Below are 19,245 nucleotides of genomic sequence, written 5' to 3'. Positions count from 1 at the left end.
CAAACGTCGTTCGCTTCTGCGTAAGCGCGCAGCGGCGGCGCCATCGCGAAAACGATCGTGTAGCGGCGAGGCGCCTATTCAAAATGTACTCGGTCGCCTCTTAATTTTCCGTTTACGAGAACACAGACGCGTACTTTCGATGCGTACTCACCGGTATGCAAATAAAGGTCTCACATCGTCGGGGACCGGGGATAATCCACGTGATGAATGCGACGAGCACAAGAAAAAAAAACCCGATATCGAGCGACACTCACTCGCGTTTGACGCACACGCGACGACTCGCGCGTTCTCGTGTGTGAAACTTGGCGCGCGATTCTTTGTGCGCGACGCGCGAAGAAGAATAGAAAAGCCGGAGGAACGTCCGACGAGCAGAAAACGCGGAGAACGCGCACGACGGGCGCAATACCAACGTTCACTTGCGTTCGCTTCGCGTTGCCGGTCGCGACTCCGTTCTGTCACGAACTCCGACCCGCTCAGTACGATTCGGCCGGACTCGGCTTCGGCGTCGACGTTCGGGCATCTTCGTAAAACCTTCTCGCCGCGTTCGGCAGTTTGCATTTTCGAATCTCTCGCCGCTAGTGTTCGCCGCCGCTCGGCTGCAATCGGCTTGTTCAAAGCACATCGGGCATACGCGCGGTTTTTTCTCGACCGTGTTCCAAAAAATTCATCACACACACACTGCTACAATATTATAAAAATCTATAATTCACGTCAAATTTATAATTCAAGGTATTACATACAATATTCAATACTGAATTTTAGAGAACGCAGCTTTATTGTCGAAAATACTTTTGACTGATGTTTTTCTATTTCATGTTACGCGCGATTTACCGCTACAAAATAAATTATTAAATCACTAGTATCGAGCAAATAAAACTTACAATAAGTTAGAAAAGACTTATAATAATTGAAAACAAAAACTTTTTCTCATAAATTTTCATTCTGAAAATAACTGAAAGAGGACACGAACTGTGCGTAGCAAATATGTTGAGGAAATGTCAACAAAATGTACATTTCTGACAACTTTTATATATATATATGTATATACAAAATGTAAATTTTTATTATTATATTTTAAGAAATTTTTTTTTCAATTATGTCACATAGTTTTGTTTTTACTGTCCCCGTTTTCTGTATGCGCGTCTTTCCTCAATTCATAGATCTGCAAACAGAAAGCAGCAGTTTATTTTTCATGCATACGAAAATCCAAAAAAAAAAAAAAAAAACAAATAGTCTTTTTATTTACCTGTATGTACGCTTCAGTGAGGGTTATCATTTGAGGCAATATTTGAGTTACATGCAAATCTTGCAATTCGTACCACTGACCGGTAGCTCTGTGCAAAATATGAACTCTGTATGTTCCTTGACCAGGTTCGCCATCGTGCACTATATTGGCCACCAGATCGTACGTTGTATACGGATGTTTGGCCTTTACTTCGGGTGTCAAAATATCTCCAAAGTCAACATTCCTACAACCGCAACAAAAACGTTGCAACTAGAGCATTGTTAAAAATTAGGTAGTTGATATGAGACGCGCGAACGAAATAAAATTGAAACATTACTCACTTAACGGGGAAATTCACAATTGTTGGATTCTTCTCGACGAAAAATGTATTCTTCGTAAATCTCTGTAGAAAAAAGCAACGTGTAAGAAATAAATGGGAGAGATATTTTTACGTTGTTTAAGAGATACACGTGTTTTTACTTACTTTTATATAAAGTATGAGATAAGGCGGCAGTTCAGTAATTTCGAATCTCTTCATGAAATTCTCTTTATAGGTCTTGTACTCTTTCTCGGTGATAGCATTGAATTTGTTCAACAACGTGTACAGATTCACCTGTGTGTATAAAAACAATTGTGTAAATTTTACTGGAATAACAAAATCTCTAAATTTTTATTTATGTGATTACACAATATGTCAACCTGCGGAATTATATTCTCGGTGAATTGATCTTTAAACAATGGTGGCGGAGGGAGATCGCAAGTGAGATACAAAAATGGACTTTCCGTTACGGTCTCGCCATACTCGACTGTGTGCAGTAATTCGCTTCTTTGACTCTCTTCTAATTCCAGTGGAGGTATCTTTCGCGTATATATTCGCAAATGTCCCAAAAATGTCTTATAAATTATACTGGAATCACGTTTCTTTGTGCCATTTAATGCCAAATGAAGAGCGTTTAAGAACCATGATAAAAAGTCCACCGGATCGCCTAAAAATATACCGTACTTTTGTTCATGTTTTTTTTTAAAACTATCAAAATTATATTGAAACAAAATCTGTTGAGAAACGTACCTTGCTCGGTAAACTGAAATCTTTTTTTACTCCACAAAACTACCGCCTGAAGCATCTCGTGTGGACTTACATGTGCTTTGAAATTACGTGGATTCCATAATTTGCGCATAAGTTCTCCAAATCTTTGTACCAAGAGATAAGAAGAATCACCGGGCAGTCTCTTTACGTGGGAATAGTTAGACTCTCTTAAAAAGAAATCTCTCAAAGGTGTTACGTGCGAAAGTGCCTGTGAAAAAAAAAAACATTTAAACTTATAGCGCATAAAAAAACTTGACACCTCAAAAACCTCACTAGTTACAAAGAATTACTTGTAAAATGACGTTGCAGTAATCGTTTGCTTTTATATTATTCATTCCAACTATCCCTGGTGAATACATGGAGCCATCAATTGCTCTGGATTGTTTATCACTCTTATCTAACTGAGCTATTTGTGCCTTGTCAAAAGTTGGATTTAACACATATTTAATGTCGTCCAGTGACGAATCTAACAAACATAAAATTTCAACTGTTAAAAGAGAAAAGATCCACATCTAAATGAGAAATTTGACTAATTTGTTTACTTACCAACAATTTCATAATTGTCTGGTAAACAATAAAATTTCAGTGTGTGTAAGTTGAGAAAAACATGATGACTCTCAGCTACGCTGTGCGTGTACGCATGAGTGTTGGTTCCCCTGCCTTGAAAGTATTTTCCACATACCAAGCAGGCGTACACATTTATCCTGGACAGTGACACAGAACACAACTTCTCAAAATCAAAATCTAAGAATTGCCGATTAATTGTATCCAAGTACGGACACAGTCGAGGTGCTTCTCTGTTTGTCTTTGCATGTTTTACGCTCTCTGCAACAGAAACGGAATTAAAAACTTTAGAATAATGTAAAATCTACAGACAAAGTGCAGTTTTAGGTTATTTCTCTAAACATATGCAAAGAATTCGCAATACAGTGCAAAATTATATGAAAAGCTGTGGAATCTTTATCATTCGTGATTACATATCGCTGTCTTGTATAAATATTAAGTGGATTATTGTCAGAAAATCTTGAAGACAAGAAAAACAACTGACGCACCGAATGTCACCTAACCTCGAACTGCTTGTAAACGGGAGTTTCTTGAGTCTTATTAAAGCCGTAAAGTTCATCTAAAAACGTATTGTGATTTAAATTGTCGACAGCTTTGTGATATACGAAGATACATGTACTCACTTTGTGTTTCATTATCTGAATCGTTCTCGACGTCGTCCAGTTTTCGTTTTTCCTGCATAGTTCGCGTAGCAGACGCCATTTTATGATTACAAACAGCACGGCAGCATCCCATCACTCACAAATCATCAGCGCTTTGGCCTAAAGCCCCTTGCACAATGGAAGGAATAGCGATAGCGATAGAAATAACACAGTTTTTAACACAGAATTCCAACTCGTCGGAAATTTTATCGCTATTGCTTATTCCGATTTGCTGATCTGCATTGATACACGTGTAGTTTTGTATGTTAGATTCCGCTGTTCCTACCTTTATTTTTAAATATAAACTCTTTAAAGCCTCTTGCACAATGGACGGAATAGCGATAGCGATAGAAATAACAAAAGTTTTAAAGAGTTTATATTTAAAAATAAAGGTAGGAACAGCGGAATCTAACATACAAAACTACACATGTATCAATGCAGATCAGAAAATCGGAATAAGCAATAGCGATAAAATTTCCGACGAGTTGGAATTCTGTGTTAAAAACTGTGTTATTTCTATCGCTATCGCTATTCGTTCCATTGTGCAAGGGGCTTAAGCTGCGTTCCGTTTCACGCATAAGCGCGCATTTGTCTATACTATACGTGACGTGTACTATAGATAAATATAGTCATAAAAAACCGAATATCAATGATTAGCAACTACACTGAAATTTGAGGTTGGAAATTCGAAATCTGAGAGCTGAAATTTGGGGCTTAATTTAAATTAGAGCCACCGCACAAGAATGAAAAAATAAAATTTGATCACACAGATCTTGGCCCAAATTCTTGAAAAAAAAAAAAAAAAACTATACTTACTAGAAAGCAATCTCTTTAATAATTACATTTTCATAATTCTGATTGATCCTTTAGCGGCTTCATTCACATAGCTCGATCTGCTGTCAAATATGTAGTTTTTATAATTTAAAGATATACGACTTATCCGGTAAGTCAATAGCACACGCGCAATTCTTGTCGTGTCTGGTATACAAGTGTGCGTATGTATGAGGAATCATTTTTCTAATTAAAAAAAAAAAAAAAAACAATGTGGGCTGGAGAGTTGAAGAAAGAGGTTGCGCCTTTGATGTTTCATACCTATCCACTGTGTAAAGTAAATTGACAAAAAATTATTAATAAACGTGACGTTTCGTCTAATTAGAGAAAAAAAGAGAAAAAGAAAGAATGAAAGAAAATATTTCTCAAAAGTTAGAGAGAATAAAATTTAAAATTCAATTTTCTCTAGTACAGCGATTTGCCAGAAGAAATGAAGCAAGAGGCAATAGAAATCTGCGTTACTGCTGTCGAAAAATATTCGGAGAATTACGAGCAAGCGGCTCGTATGATTAAGGATAATCTGGACAAAAAATTCGGCCCACCCTTTCAAGTGGTTGTCGGCGAGGCGTACGCGTGTGCAATTACGCATCAAGAAAAGTCGCTATTGTTTATGTTTATCGGAGGTAACACAGCAGTTGTTGTATGGAGAACGGTTGCAGGTTTTTGACCGCGCTCTTTAGACAACAAAACAATTGTATAAAGTTTACACAACTTCTACTATGTGATATATGACTTTTTTTTCAAATAAAAACACGTTATTTCTTACAAAACATGTGTATGTTGGACTACAGGGCCGGTTGGATGTACTATGTCCGATCATTCTTTTGTGGCAAATTGAACAGATTTTGTCATATAATATCTATTGACATTATAATAAAACTGTTACTTATTTTTTTAAATAAATGGTAATGTTTCAAATCTTCTCTTGTAGCAGAGAGAAGACTGAGAACGTCAAGGGTCATATGAAAAGCTGTAATAGCTTTTCCCAGAGAGAAATCTGAGAGCGGCCATCCTATTGTGTAGTTTCTTATGACGGTTTCAGTCGCTGGTTTTAGCGGCCATAAGACCGAAGCACAAGGGCCTTAGCACAAGGGTCTAAGACCCGGTTTTACAATTCGCGGTTAACTCGAATTAACCGAAGTTCGACTTGCTGAGCTCGGTTTAACGCGTTCAATCTTCTTTGTCAAATCTTCGCTAACCAATCACAGTTCATGTTTAGGAAGAAAAGATGCGTTACGCCGAGTTCAGCAAGTTGGGCTTCCGTTAATTCGAGTTAACCGTCAATTGTGAAACCGGACTTTAGTAATAAATCAGAAGTCAGAAGCAAGAAATTGACCAATCACAGTCAAATCGCAGAAGAATAATCGATTGTGATTAGTCAATTTCTTGCTTCTGACTTCTAATTTATTACTAATATCTTATTGTAGAAGGCCCTACAGACTTTTGCTTAATGCATAATGCATAAGACATAAGAGAATCAACCAATCAAAGCTTTCTAGAACAAGAAGTGGGGATGAAAACAAAAAGCTGGATTGGTTGATTCTCTTATGCGTTATGCAAAAGTCTGTGCTTTGACCTTAGGCCTGTTCTACAATACAGTCGTAAGCCGTAAGAAATTGACCAATCACAATCGATTATTCTTCTGTGATTAATCTGTGATTGGTCAATTTCTTACGACGTAAGACAGCTTACGATTACAGCTTAAGAGCCGTCTACAATGGAGAGTTGTAGGCCGTAATAGTAAGAAACTGACAAATCACAATTGATTTTTCTTCTGTACTTTGTCTGTGATTGGTCAATTTCTTACTATTACGGCCTACAACTCTCCATTGTAGACGGCTCTTTAGGCCTGTTCTACAATACAGTCGTAAGCTGTAAGTCGTAAGAAATTGACCAATCACAGATAAATCACAGAAGAATAATCGATTGTGATTGGTCAATTCCTTACGGCTTACGGCTTACGACTGTATTGTAGAACAGGCCTTACAGCTTACGACTGTATTGTAGAACAGGCCTTAAAGTATACTCGGGTGAGGAATCGGAACATAGCCTAACGTGGGTACGTTCCAAAATCTTACCTTAGTAACTGAAAACTATAGTACACGTGACGTAAAATATAGTATTTTAGTAACCAAGGTAGGATTTTGGAACGTAACCCGTGAATACATGCAGAATTGGCGGGATCCGCGCACAGTAAGTAAAAACCGATATCCTTGTGTAGCCGAGCAGCAGCCAAACACACACGGTATTTTCATACTTTTCCGAATCCGATTCTCGAATCTTGCACAAAGCACAACAATAGTAGAGTCGCGTGTACTCACAAGTAAAGTTCCACATTTCACTTTGTGATAATCGGCGAAGGTTGTCAATCGATTGATAAGATAATATTGCTATATTGTTAACGTCAATTTTTCTAAGGCCGATCATTGATATTGTTTAAAGATAAAAGGAAGTTTCGATATTTCAAAATACTGTTTAAGTCCACATTGAATTCTCTTCGATTAATCATGCGTCGATCAAAGAGAACGAGGGCGAATAACGAAGATGCGACGAGTAGTGCAAAAAAATTTAAACAATCGAATCTCTTAAATTTTGTGAGTGCCAAACAAAACAAGGAGGAAAACGGTATTACGAGCGAGGTCGTATCCACGGGGTCCGAATATATTTCGAACAAATTGTTAGCGATCGAACAAAATCTTTGCGCCAAACTGAAAAATATCACTTTCTCACCGCCGGTCCAATATATCTACAATCCGCTTGAGTACGCGGCCAAGACGCATGCCATGTACGTACGCAAATACTGCACCGGTCCGAAAAAGATTATGTTTGTCGGCATGAATCCCGGACCGTGGGGCATGTCGCAAACTGGCGTGCCGTTCGGAGAAATAAATATGGTGAGAGATTGGCTCAAAATTTCCGGTCCGGTTGGACATCCGCCGAAAGAACATCCCGAACGAGTAGTGATGGGATTCGAATGCCCACGTAGCGAAGTTAGCGGACAGAGATTGTGGAGTCTCTTAAAAGAACTTTGTGGAACTCCGGAAAACTTTTTCAAACACGCTTACATGCACAACTATTGTCCTCTTGGATTCATGGACTCTACCGCTCGAAATGTTACACCAGCTGAATTGAAGGCAATATTTTTATTCCATTTAGATTTTTCTGTTCTTATGCTGAATCATTTGTACTTTTCAGGGTGAAGAACAAAGACTTTTGCACGAGGCGTGCGACAAGTCCTTGGTGGACATAGCAAAGCTCTTGAATGTGGAAATCATTGTTGGTATTGGACAATATGCTGAAAAGAGAGCACAGATTGCAAAACAGATAGGAGGTCTTAAAATACAGGTTGATATATACTTATTTATATAATACATTATTGTAACGCCTTTCCAATGCACTTTAGTATCTTTTATCTTGTGCAATGATGTTTTTCTTTCAGGTAATGGTCTTGAGACATCCAAGTCCAAGAGTCTCAGGTAATCATAATTGGAAAGAAATAGCTTTGGAGCGACTAAAGCAGTTAGGATTGCTTAAATACTTGAAACAGGACAATTAAATTGCTGTCTAAAATTCTTTGCTATATGCAATGACATTATTCATCATTTTTGAAGTATGAATTTTGACTTTTTTTTTTTTGTTTAATTAATATGACGACACATATGGTATGACATAATAAGATAACATATATAAGAATTTTTTACGAAAGAATTATAAATTAAAAAAAGAGCTTTGTTAATCTGATTTAAAGTACAGTTAAGAATTGTCTTTGGATCTCACATATTCAATATATACAACAATTATACGATAATATTTATTATGGACACTTTAGCATGGATGGATGTTGCGTTGCAAAGGGCTAAGGAGTCTTTCAAAGCTGGCGAAGTGCCAGTTGGTTGTTTGTTTGTGTACGATAATGAAGTAATTGCGACGGGAAATAACACAGTAAACGAAACTTGCAACGCAACTCGCCACGCGGAAATAAATTGTATTGACCAAGTCTTACAGTATTGTAAACAGAATTGTACGGACTATAAAACGGTATTTCGTAATCTAGACGTAATTGTCACGGTAGAACCGTGCGTAATGTGTATGTCGGCACTGCTTCAACTACAAGTACGCAGTATTGTATATGGCTGTGTCAATGATCGATTCGGTGGTTGCGTCAGCGTTCTCGAAGTATCAACGTTTTACGATCAAAAGACAAGTGTGCAGGGAAACGTTAAAGGTGAAGAGGCTATGCAGTTGCTTAAAGATTTTTACAAAGGTGTCAATCCAAACGCTCCTGAGTCCAAAGTAAAAAAAAAACGTAAAACGAAAGAAACCTCGCTAACGGAAAACAAATAATTTTTCTTTTAGTTTTTCTTGGATTTGTGAGATACTGGTTTTTTTTTTTTTTTTTTTTTATCTATTTCGTTGAATAACATAACACTTGGATTTTGTTTTTACTCAAATTTATATAACACACCGCCACATGTAATCGTAATATTTTTACTTTCTTACAAAACATGTAACTATATAGTTTATATACACTGTTTCATACATACTTGGAATAAATATTCAATAGCGCATCAAGGACGCGATTGTACTTTTTTTTTCTGGCTTTATCGTGTTGATAACGTTATCTGCACCATGTTTTATCCAATTCGCACTTACCCTGGTACCACCTGACGAGTAATTGATTTCTCAGTGTGTAATCTTTCAGCACCATATCCTTCGTCTGCAAAATGCATTCGATAAACAAAGTTAAATAAAAGTTAAAAAAAAATTTAACTTTCGCGCGCGACTTACTATCGGAGGTGGGAATATTCTTTGAAAATCCATTTGGTTTTGATGCTCAAGATAGCTCCGCGACAAAATGAGCTCTGTTTCTGGCGTGAAGCACGGTCTGCACAATTGGCACTCCACGCGAAAACAGTCTGCGCATTCCTTGCAAAGCTCCGGTAATACCACGATATTCTTATTCGCTACTTGCATTTCCTTCTCCGCTTTATTTCTATAACGTATGTCAAAAACATTTTTATACTTTTATCTCTTGATATATTTTCAGGATGTTTATCTGTGATGTCTTTAAATGTTTACCTAGTTCTCAAGGATTCTGTTTTGATTCTTTTACCAATACCGACTAGCGCGAACGTATTGAATATGACCTGCTCGTAAAGCAACTGATTTGGCGGATAATGCGCAGAAGACAAGTTCGGTGACATGTTCGCCTCCATCATGTAGACGTTCAGATCCTCGTCAAGAGCTAAGTCAAATCTCACAAGTTCAAAGAAGTTTCTGCCATTGCCGAAGCGTTTGGAAACCTCTCTGATCTGTGCTTCCTTCATCAACGCAACCTCCCGGATGGCGTCGTACACTCGATCCCACATCTCCGACGGATTCTTTCCTTGCTCTCTGACGTAAGCGTCAAACGAGTCCTTCATCGAATAACCGAGCTCGGTATAGTATCTTTTCAAGGATGGCACGTTCCAGATTGGCAGATAATCGTCGCCGACCACATACTTGTCCAGTATCTCCGGATCAAACGGATAGTATTTGATCGGACAAAAACGGAAGAGCACATCAGCCTTGTACACGTAAACTCTCAACGGATCCACGGACGTGATGACGGTGTACACACCGATGTCAAACTTGTAACCGTCCACGAGAAACGGCTGTTCGATGAATTCCTGAATAAACGTGCCAGCAGTAAAATTTACGTTGCTATTGTCGCAAATGCGAATGCCTCGATGATCGTTGGACTTTTGTACGAATTGCTTTGACGGATTTGATTTGATATAATCGAGAAAAGCCTGGCGGTCGTCGGGCATTTTGAAGGCCGCCGGTATATACCGGCCATGTGATGTGGAGAGATCCACCTTGTTCGTGATATAGCCGCAACCGGGAAAATGATTGACAAGCTGGTGCTCCTGGAGTCTATTTAAACTCGCGAACAAAACGCGAAATGGATAATCGTGAGCCCACAACAAGTCCCAGTTGGACTCGTTGTTGCTCTTCTGAAAACCGAGTCGTTGAAGCACCGCGTACACGTGTTTCAAGTAACCGGTATCGTTGTTCTTTGCGTAAACCCAGAACTTCGGTCGATCTTCCTTTATCGGTTCTTCAGATAGATGTTTCAAATATGTTTGATGATTCAAGTACAGGAAAAACATGCCGTAGAGAATCAACGGACCAATTACAGAAGACAGAACAATCTTCAGAAGAGTCTTCATTTTTAGATCCATAATTTTTCTTCTTACAGTATATCGTATTTTCTGTAACAATTAGTACTTGCTTGATCTCATTTAAAGACAGTCAAATGTCATCACACATGTGATAAAACTTTTTATATTATTATTTATATTATACGTGTACCTTTTGCGGTCAGTACCTTTTCATTCCGATCTTTCTCATGTTTCTTTTCATCTGACATAGTAAATTTAACTTAAAAGCGACTAGAAGCGACTGGAGCGTTCGTTCTGTAACGACTTTGACGCAATGAATAAACGTCGTGTGAAAGTACCGTTGGATCTTATTCACGAAGCGTCTCCCACATGGAACGCTCATTGCGTAACCGGTTTCTCCAGACTTTTGATTTAAATCTATCGACAATATACATTAGTACAAATATGCAATTATATTATAAATACGATTAAAACGCGATTATTAATTTTTCACGATTCTTATATAAATTCAAAGTTTACCACGTGGTATATAAATTAAATTAAATTAATTAAGTTAGAAAAGCGGAACACTACAACTAAAATCTTTCTTACACTATTAAAATATTTTTACCCGATAATTGTGTATCTTTCGTGGCCGTGAAAGGTGCGCGGCTTTACGATTTAAAATACAATAGAAGACATACCTATTTCGCAATTTCTGTGCGTTTCGAAATGTGTTTCTCAAACACCCAATCCGGAAGTGTAGCGTACTACGTAAATCGAAATCCATATGCGTAAAACGTGAACTGCGCTCAAAGTAGCGCTACGAACGCTTCCAAGCGTCGATCTATCTTTATTTCTCATTGAACGTAGAACGAAGATGGAACGATGCCTTCGAATTATTTAAGTTGCGCTCTGCAATTTTATACCGCCATGATCTATATACATTTGCAGATGTAACGGTGCACGGGAAACTGAGAATGGTGGAAACTCGCGGTTGTTAAGATTAATGTAGAAGATATTGGTGCGTTTTTCTCGCGCTCGAAAATCTCTCGCGTGACGTATGGAGAGATCGATGTCGGAACAAATGGCTTCGCAAACGCAGACAGAAACGATCTCCGAAGCGGATGTCGCCGACTCCGGGTCACAGGTACGCATTACTTGTTATCTCGTATGTTCGATTAAGAACGCGTCTTGTCGCTCAAAATTTATTGCGCTTATCTCTGACACAGTAGTTTTGCAATCGGTTTAACAATCGGTGAAAAAAAAATGCATTTTCATCGCTTGTTTTGAGAATCTACGATGAATCGCGTATTTGGGATTTTCTCGCGAAATTGCGCAGCAAAAAGTAAACATTTTTTCGTGAGCAAATGCAATACGAAGAAATGCGAGTTGTTTTGCACAACTGCCGAAAGTTCACCTTTGAACGGGATACGAGTTCTGGATCTGACGCGGATTGTAGCTGGTCCTTATTGCACGATGGTTCTGGGAGATCTCGGCGCGGAGATTTTGAAGATCGAACGACCGGGTAGCGGTGACGAGGCGCGCAACTGGGGTCCGCCTTTTTTCGAGGGAACGAAGGAATCGACTTACTTCACGAGTGTGAACAGAAATAAAAAGAGTGTTTGTGTCGATTTGAAGAAGGGACGAGATGTCATCTACGACTTGGCAAAGACATGCGACGTTTTAGTGGAGAATTATGTGCCGGGAAAGTTGAACGGTATAGGCTTGGGTTATCAAGACCTAGCTAAGATAGCGCCGCGTCTCATATATTGCTCTCTTACCGGTTACGGATCTCAGGGACCATACGCGAGCAGACCCGGTTACGATGTTATTGCCGCTTCATTGGGTGGACTTCTGCATATCACAGGTCCGAAAGACGGACCACCGTGCAAAGTTGGCGTAGCAATGACTGATCTGGCAACGGGTCTGTACGCTCATGGCGCAATTATGGCAGCTCTGCTGCAGAGAACAACGACCAACAGAGGCCAGTGGATACAATGCAACCTTCTGTCCACACAAGTCGCATGTTTGATCAATATTGCTTCAAATTATTTGAATGGAAATAAGGAAGGAACGAGATGGGGATCTGAACACGAGAGCATAGTTCCATATGAGGCTTTTCCAACAGAAGATGGATACATGACAGTTGGAGCAGGTAGTGATACACAGTTTGTAGAGTTAATGAAGAGACTGCAACTTTCCGAACTAGCTAGTAATGACAAGTTTAAGAACAATACAGCTAGAGTTAAAAATAGAACGGAACTACTTCAGATTCTTAGAAACGTATTTGCAAAGAAGACTAATCAGGAATGGTCTGTAATATTTGATGGTGCTTCGTTTCCTTATGGAGCAGTAAATACAATAAAAGAGGTAAGTTAATGTAATTGAGAAAATCATGTATTATTTTTACAACACACGTTTCATGAACTGATAATTGACAACACACAATCTTCAGGTATTTGATGATCCTCAAGTAAAATACATGAAGTTGGTTCAAGAGATAGATCATCCGGTTACGGGCAAAGTAAAACTTGTTGGACCAGCTGTGACATATAGCTATGCCACTAATGTAGTGAGATCACCACCACCGACATTAGGCCAACATACATTAGAAGTTTTAAAAAATATATTAAGATATTCTGATGATAAAATAGAAAACTTATTACAACAGAAAATTGTGCAATAATAAATCATTTATACTATTTCTTGCCAAACAATATTTTTCTATAAACAATAATGTAATACTATTTTATATTGTGACATATATGTATATATTCCAAGATATATAATATTGACTTTTTATGCTATACTATTTTAATTATAATAAATGACTAATATTTTGTATATTATATATATTTGTGCAATAAATAAAACCTTGTTTAATATTTTTAACAACATGATTTTGTCTTTTATAACAAAGTTTTTAGCGTGTACGCACATGTATGACATGCATTTTTGTAATATCACTTGTGTGTGTGTATGTGTATGTGTGTGTGTGAATCATATAATAAATGAATTGTCTTATCTACTTTATTAATAGTTTTATAATTGTGTTTTATAGGATGTACCTAAAGTCCGATTACGTTTACGAAAACCGAAATCAAACAAGAAGGTTCAATGGACTCAGGGGACTGTCGATAATGAAAATTTAAACAAGAAGAAATCTAAATGTAAATATTTAAACATTTTCATATGCTACAGACTGGTGGGGAAAAAAAATTTGAAGCTACACGAAGTTTTGATTCATAGGTTGTTGTATTTATGAAAAACCAAAAACTTTTGGTGAAAGTAGTAGTTCAGAAGATAGTGACGACGAATGCGAACATTGTCATGGACATAAGGATGCTCATAAGAAAGTATTACCTAAACCTGGAGATCCCGCTCCGGACGGAATGTCATCACATCCTGGTAACTTTTTTTTACATTAGATACGCATGTGTGTGTGTTATGTTAATTACAATTTATTTTTATCTGAAAGCAAATTTCTTATAGAGCCGATTGCAACAGGTTCAACTTAGATAATTTACATTAACAAACTCTTCTCTAAATGGAAAATACATTTCTTTATGCTAATTCTTAAATCAGTGTCATATCGAGAAAGTATGGTGGATTGTAGGTAAGCAATTGCACAATATATGATTCGTTGAAAGAGCAAAAAATTATATACGATACATAAATTGAAGTACTTCTATTTTTAGGTATGCAAACTTTAAATATAATTTTTTATTATATTACATTTATAGCGAATACGTGGAATTTGTATTACACCGCTTTAACAGTATCACATGGAAGATTGTAAAATGTTGTTAAGCGTCTGTTAATAATTGTTAATTATTATACACAGGTCACGATGTTGAGAGAATAGTAAAGTCATCATTCTTCGAAAAATAACAGTCATTCCCTTTATATTTATAAGTTTCGTATATATATATATATACATATATATATATATATATATTTGCTGTTTTATAGATATTTTTATAGACTTCATATTAGAAACGTGTGTATATATACACACATCCATATGTATGTATACACACATACACATACATTGTCAATTTGTGATTGTTATCGACAAATTTAGTTTAATTACAACATCGAGGGTTTTCTTTTAGTTTCTTCACATGTTCTATAATCGTCAAATCAAATCTCGGAAATCTCTTTCTAATACACGGGAAAATTGCAGGTGAATGTTAATTTGTCTGAAAAAGAGTCATTATATTGAGTTCATAATTTCATAACGCAATTGGGCGCAGTATATAATTTTGAGAACTACTAATGTTTCTTTTTCATACTTTATGTGCAAAATAAATACGTAAAACCAAGTATTTAAAAAAAAAACCAATTTGATGTTTATTGCACACATCACATTGAGAGTTTCAACTTCACAAGTTTTGTTCGAAAAATAAATTTGAAAACCTGTTTCTAAGTTTTAGCCTTCTACACAGATAAGCTGGATAAATAAACTTTGAGATAAGAGTTAAATAATCTTTAAATAAGTGTCTGTTCTTGTTAACTATTTTTATCTAATTTAGAATAACAATGGACACGATAACAGTAAATTTTTTGTGATATCCTTTGCAATAACAATCTTTTAACACTTCTTTTAGTGTTCATATATGTATATCTAGTGAGATATATATATATGTTGGTTGTACGCGCAGAAGAGAGATAGGGAAAAACATTGGGGAGAAGAAAAAGTAAAACAGCTAGATCAAAATAGAGTCAGATGGGAAAATATTTGTTCTATGTTCCTTCTAAGAATTTTGGAAATAAAAAAAAAAAAAAATAGAAATCAAAATAAAATTCCGTATGTGCATTTGTATAAATCTCAAGAGAATCAAAAAATAGATTCTATGTTTGTGCTTTTACACAATATTCTAGATTCTAGAACTTGTTTGTATAGTACAAACTTAAGTGAAAAATATATATCTAAGATCTTGTAAAAATAAATTGTGTTTAAATCGGGAACTTAATAGTTTTTAGTCAGTCAACGTTATTACTGCTTTTCTGAAATTTGCGCCTCTTTCTTACCTCCATCCCTCTACGATAGTTATTTTCATCCAAACCTAAAGACTTCACCATAGCTCGACTTCGCCATATCTTAACCGTATAGTCATCACTGGTTGTAACTAACATTTCAGGATCGCGTGGATTAAAAGCTACGGAATTGACTACATCGGTGTGAGGAAATTTTGCTAAGCAGATCCCGTAATGCCTATCCCACAAGTAACCGTGCTTGTCTTCCGCACCACTACAAGAAAAATATTTTTGTGGAGCAATAAGAAGATACATTGAAACAAATTTAATATTTGCAAAGTATAGGAGAGATATTTTTTGTCAAACACGAAATACACATCGGAATCGGATTATTACCTCGCTACGTATTCGTTACATACGTCCAAAAATATAAAGAAACATTCGTTATTAGGCGTGTACGCTTTGTGTGCTCGTAACATTGTGCCAACTTGCTTTAGCGTTACCAAATCGATCACATGTATGTCGATTTCTTGAGCTATTGGCGGCGGTTGCAAAGGATTCGTAATAACGTAACCCTTTGGCCACGGCCTCGTGTTTACGTAAAGATATCTGAAATCACGCCGTATTTATAAATTCGGCGTTTCGAGTGTACATCCGCATATATCGCACGTTTAACTGACCTATGATCGGGAGAAAGTCCCATTCCGATGATATGACCGTGAAGATCGATCAGGTGATCTATTTTATCGAATTTGTCCGCCACAGCTTCGTAATTTAACCAATCTTCCGCCGACGGCGTATTCTGTCTCTCTCGCTCTCTCTCCCGCTGAGCTATCCTCTCGCGTAATGACGGTCCCGGATCTAATCTTCTTGGGAAACTGACCAATTTAATTCTCTTGAAACCAACTTTATGCGGAGTGTACGTTTTTGAGCCGGTAGTGAAGATAAGAAACTTTTCTGGATTATTAGCCAGCTCATCTGTACCACATTCTTCGATTATCGAGGAGTCTGTGAATCCAATTTTTTATTATATAATAATTTATGTAATGGTCTTAACTATCAGCTCGCAGAGCTTTTCTACCTTCAGACTCGCTCTCCTCTTCCCATTGTAGATTCTCAATTTCGCTGTCACTCTCGTATATATTCTTCTGCATCTCGACCTGTCTATACTCCTGATTGTACTGTATAGGACTAGCATATTCAAAACCATCACCAAGTTTTCTCCAATTTGCAAATCCTCCCTCTAATTTACTGTATCTGTTGTGTATATATATGTGTATATGTAATACATGATATATTAGTGTCATTAATCACACTGATATAACTAGCGTGTGAAAGTTGTAGAAAGAGAGAGAGAGAGAAAAAAGAAATTTATACTGTAATCTTGATGATGCATGATGTAGTACTTCTGGTTCTTCTTGCTCTTGCGAGTTGTCGGGCTCGCTCGACGTTGACATCAAATCCTTATGACTCGGTGGATTTCCTCTTTCTTCTTTTGTGTTCGATGAGGACGGCTGATTTTGTTCTTCTGTAGATTCAGCTGGTGCAGGTGCCAGACAATTTGCAACCATAATTGCTCTAATCGAGGAAGCATTTCCATTATAGAATCTGAAAACATTTTTATATGTATCTTACATTTGTGGTAACAAAACTCGATATTTACGTATGTGTGTAACATAGAAAACTGAGAATTAATTTAAATTGCACACTGAATTGTTGGTTTTTACCTAAAGAGTTGGGTCATAATAGGCACATGTTCGCTAGCTGATTCCTGATTTGCCTTATTGAGCCAAACTACACTAGTACTGACTAAGTGTGCCAACCAATGTAGATTTCCACTCAAAAGGTAACGTTCACTGTACCACGTACCAAATATGTCGTAAGGCTTATTCACTACTCTACATTGTAGGTCAAAACCAGCTACAGTTAAACAAAAAGCATGGATGTAATGGATTTGTTGTTTGACTAAAAACTAAAATCTTTTTTTAAATATAAAAAAAACCCATTTGTTATTATAAATCATTCTAAGCAATATATGTTGTCTGTTTAAAATTTATTACTTCATAAAATTTTCTAGTTTATAAATTTTTCTTTATCTGTATAATACAAATATATGTATATGTATATAAATGTATCTCCTTTCATATTATATATACACATATTTATACATACACAAAAATGCAAAACAAGTTTGATCTCTTATTTACACTTACGTGCTACCCTAAATACTGCTATTTCTCCCGAAGTGCTATGTGGTGTGCCAAAGTGGACACCAGACACAAGAAGTAAGGTATCTGTACAATTAAATTGAGAAAATTGTGTATACTTCCAGCTAAACGTCTTCATATCATGCAAGTATTTTATAGTAACAGGATATTGACTTTGCCATACCTGAAAATGGTTTGCGTGCATGTGATATATCTAACAACTTGAGAAATATTGTTACTTCCAAGAAAAGAACTTACAAGAATATATCCGTCCTTTGAACAAGTTGCAAACATTTTGCCATTATGAGAGAAGCTCACGTGTAATACCTGATGCGAGTGCTCCTTGAGAACTTCGGTTTCTATCAATGGAGTATGATACGCCAAACGTTTAAATTCCCCCAACCAGGAAGTTTTTCCTACATAACAGACAGTAGTGAAATATTAATTCAAAAATCTATGTACATTCCTCTGTGTAAACATTGAAAGATTTCTTATCCTTATTATCTCGTAATTATTCTCTTTTTTTATTTCTGTTTTTTCTTATTCTTCTGTGTTTAAATAGTTGTTTTCAATTTAACTGTAATTCAACATGTTTTTGCCAACTACAATAGCGCAAGTCCTAAAAGCGCCGAGTTCAGCTGAATGTTGTAATGTCACACACACTCACACGCAAGTTGTGTAAGTACACAAGTAATGCAGCAGTGTTATTTTCAATCGCATATAAAAATACAGTGGCGTCAAAGCGACTCGAATAACATGACGAAACATACCTGGCATTATGCCTACGTCCGGATCTATCTTGTACGTTCGATAAAATAAATATTTCCACAGGAACTCGTCACGCGACACCCTGTGCCACGAACTGCACACCTCGCCCGCAGTAAGCAACTCCTTCGGCGTCAGGTATTGGAAGATGCTCAGAAGTACAGAATCTGGCATGTAATACCAGTTGGTGTCAACGTCGCTCAGTTGCGACAGGCACTCGCTGATGGTGTCCGACTCGGTGGTGTCTTCGTCGGTCGTTTGATGGGCCGACGCATCATCTTGAACGTCCATCGTCGAAACGCGATGGTTTATTTACCAGAACAGCTGATATCTGTCAGCGACTACACGGTGCATATCCCGAGAATACACGAATTCGACCGACGTCCCGAGTCTCGACCAGCCGTCCGTCGTCGCGCGCGCAACTTTGAGCGTCTCTCGCGTAGACCATCAATTAAAAATTGAATATACGCAGAGAGAAGACCTGAGATCAGTTACGGCCGCTGATATCGATTCTCCTGTTCGCCAGCGATATGTCCACGGTGGTGCACATTAGAACTACGCAGCCATGTCCGCGAGCGACATGTCGATGCGTTATGTCCACAGCGTGCGGTTCTATTCTGTGCTATGTGCACGAGTCCAAATGGTCACCTTCTTCAGGCTAGAGTCCCTGGAAATAAGAGTCTGGCCAATGTTGTCAAACTTTTCATTGGTTCTGAAACAAAATGGCGGAACCAATGGATAACGTTATAGCCACACATTAAATTTGATTTAAATNACAGTATGCCTGTTCATGGTGGTA

General features: G+C 37.3%; 9 protein-coding genes across 14 annotated transcripts in view; 5 read left to right on the top strand and 4 right to left on the bottom strand.

The window, feature by feature from the left end:
• Positions 1–440, bottom strand: part of LOC109856321 (rap guanine nucleotide exchange factor-like) — a 36,165-nt gene extending 35,725 nt beyond the window's left edge. Inside the window, exon 1 of the mRNA XM_020431448.1 lies at positions 152–440. The gene's annotated coding sequence lies outside the window, so the exon portion shown is untranslated. The remainder of the gene's footprint in view (positions 1–151) is intronic.
• A 310-nt stretch (positions 441–750) lies between these two features.
• On the bottom strand, positions 751–3,607 carry LOC109856332 (U4/U6.U5 tri-snRNP-associated protein 2). The gene is made up of 9 exons (XM_020431472.1): positions 3,500–3,607; positions 2,859–3,137; positions 2,603–2,778; positions 2,295–2,520; positions 1,925–2,211; positions 1,710–1,838; positions 1,567–1,628; positions 1,247–1,469; positions 751–1,162 (listed from the first exon to the last, which is right to left on the bottom strand). Exons 1-9 carry the CDS (start codon positions 3,576–3,578, stop codon positions 1,100–1,102), a joined length of 1,524 nt encoding a protein of 507 aa, XP_020287061.1. The 5' UTR covers positions 3,579–3,607; the 3' UTR covers positions 751–1,099.
• Positions 3,608–4,423: 816 nt separating this feature from the next.
• On the top strand, positions 4,424–5,067 carry LOC109856331 (dynein light chain 4, axonemal-like). The gene is made up of 2 exons (XM_020431471.1): positions 4,424–4,625; positions 4,758–5,067. The coding sequence occupies exons 1-2, from the start codon at positions 4,560–4,562 to the stop codon at positions 5,013–5,015; spliced, it is 324 nt and encodes a 107-aa protein (XP_020287060.1). The 5' UTR covers positions 4,424–4,559; the 3' UTR covers positions 5,016–5,067.
• A 1,480-nt stretch (positions 5,068–6,547) lies between these two features.
• On the top strand, positions 6,548–7,919 carry LOC109856318 (single-strand selective monofunctional uracil DNA glycosylase). Its single transcript, XM_020431443.1, has 3 exons — positions 6,548–7,482; positions 7,544–7,693; positions 7,788–7,919. Exons 1-3 carry the CDS (start codon positions 6,856–6,858, stop codon positions 7,902–7,904), a joined length of 894 nt encoding a protein of 297 aa, XP_020287032.1. The 5' UTR covers positions 6,548–6,855; the 3' UTR covers positions 7,905–7,919.
• Positions 7,920–8,151: 232 nt separating this feature from the next.
• Positions 8,152–8,715, top strand: LOC109856319 (tRNA-specific adenosine deaminase 2). Its single transcript, XM_020431444.1, has one exon. It carries the CDS (start codon positions 8,165–8,167, stop codon positions 8,690–8,692), a length of 528 nt encoding a protein of 175 aa, XP_020287033.1. The 5' UTR covers positions 8,152–8,164; the 3' UTR covers positions 8,693–8,715.
• A 229-nt stretch (positions 8,716–8,944) lies between these two features.
• Positions 8,945–11,286, bottom strand: LOC109856316 (tubulin polyglutamylase TTLL7). Of its 3 annotated transcripts, none has more exons than XM_020431440.1 (5): positions 11,196–11,286; positions 10,719–10,929; positions 9,428–10,602; positions 9,137–9,341; positions 8,945–9,065 (listed from the first exon to the last, which is right to left on the bottom strand). In XM_020431440.1, exons 2-5 carry the CDS (start codon positions 10,758–10,760, stop codon positions 8,967–8,969), a joined length of 1,521 nt encoding a protein of 506 aa, XP_020287029.1. In that variant the 5' UTR covers positions 10,761–10,929; positions 11,196–11,286; the 3' UTR covers positions 8,945–8,966. The 3 variants fall into 3 exon arrangements, with proteins under 3 accessions (XP_020287029.1, XP_020287027.1, XP_020287030.1); XM_020431438.1 differs by having other exon boundaries at positions 11,123–11,237; XM_020431441.1 differs by lacking the exon at positions 11,196–11,286 and having other exon boundaries at positions 10,703–10,992.
• A 90-nt stretch (positions 11,287–11,376) lies between these two features.
• On the top strand, positions 11,377–14,385 carry LOC109856320 (protein phosphatase 1 regulatory subunit 11). Of its 4 annotated transcripts, none has more exons than XR_002250383.1 (5): positions 11,404–11,641; positions 13,556–13,664; positions 13,744–13,902; positions 13,987–14,110; positions 14,238–14,385. XR_002250383.1 is itself a non-coding variant. In XM_020431446.1 (4 exons), the coding sequence occupies exons 1-4, from the start codon at positions 11,555–11,557 to the stop codon at positions 13,984–13,986; spliced, it is 369 nt and encodes a 122-aa protein (XP_020287035.1). In that variant the 5' UTR covers positions 11,377–11,554; the 3' UTR covers positions 13,987–14,385. The 4 variants fall into 4 exon arrangements, 2 of the variants coding, with proteins under 2 accessions (XP_020287035.1, XP_020287034.1); XR_002250382.1 differs by having other exon boundaries at positions 14,193–14,385; XM_020431446.1 differs by having other exon boundaries at positions 11,377–11,641; positions 13,973–14,385.
• LOC109856317 (succinate--hydroxymethylglutarate CoA-transferase) lies at positions 11,649–13,268 on the top strand. The gene is made up of 2 exons (XM_020431442.1): positions 11,649–12,864; positions 12,950–13,268. The coding sequence occupies exons 1-2, from the start codon at positions 11,794–11,796 to the stop codon at positions 13,178–13,180; spliced, it is 1,302 nt and encodes a 433-aa protein (XP_020287031.1). The 5' UTR covers positions 11,649–11,793; the 3' UTR covers positions 13,181–13,268.
• Positions 14,386–15,000: 615 nt separating the features above from the next.
• Positions 15,001–18,897, bottom strand: LOC109856315 (F-box/WD repeat-containing protein 5). The gene is made up of 9 exons (XM_020431437.1): positions 18,452–18,897; positions 17,940–18,097; positions 17,688–17,865; positions 17,202–17,394; positions 16,852–17,082; positions 16,556–16,731; positions 16,155–16,482; positions 15,871–16,083; positions 15,001–15,748 (listed from the first exon to the last, which is right to left on the bottom strand). The coding sequence occupies exons 1-9, from the start codon at positions 18,735–18,737 to the stop codon at positions 15,481–15,483; spliced, it is 2,031 nt and encodes a 676-aa protein (XP_020287026.1). The 5' UTR covers positions 18,738–18,897; the 3' UTR covers positions 15,001–15,480.
• Positions 18,898–19,245: the final 348 nt, after the last annotated feature.

The sequence above is a fragment of the Pseudomyrmex gracilis genome, unplaced genomic scaffold, assembly GCF_002006095.1.
Source record: "Pseudomyrmex gracilis isolate BER0280 unplaced genomic scaffold, ASM200609v1 scaffold_114, whole genome shotgun sequence".
NCBI classification, from domain to species: domain Eukaryota; kingdom Metazoa; phylum Arthropoda; class Insecta; order Hymenoptera; family Formicidae; genus Pseudomyrmex; species Pseudomyrmex gracilis.
This window is presented reverse-complemented; position numbering and strand designations above follow the sequence as displayed.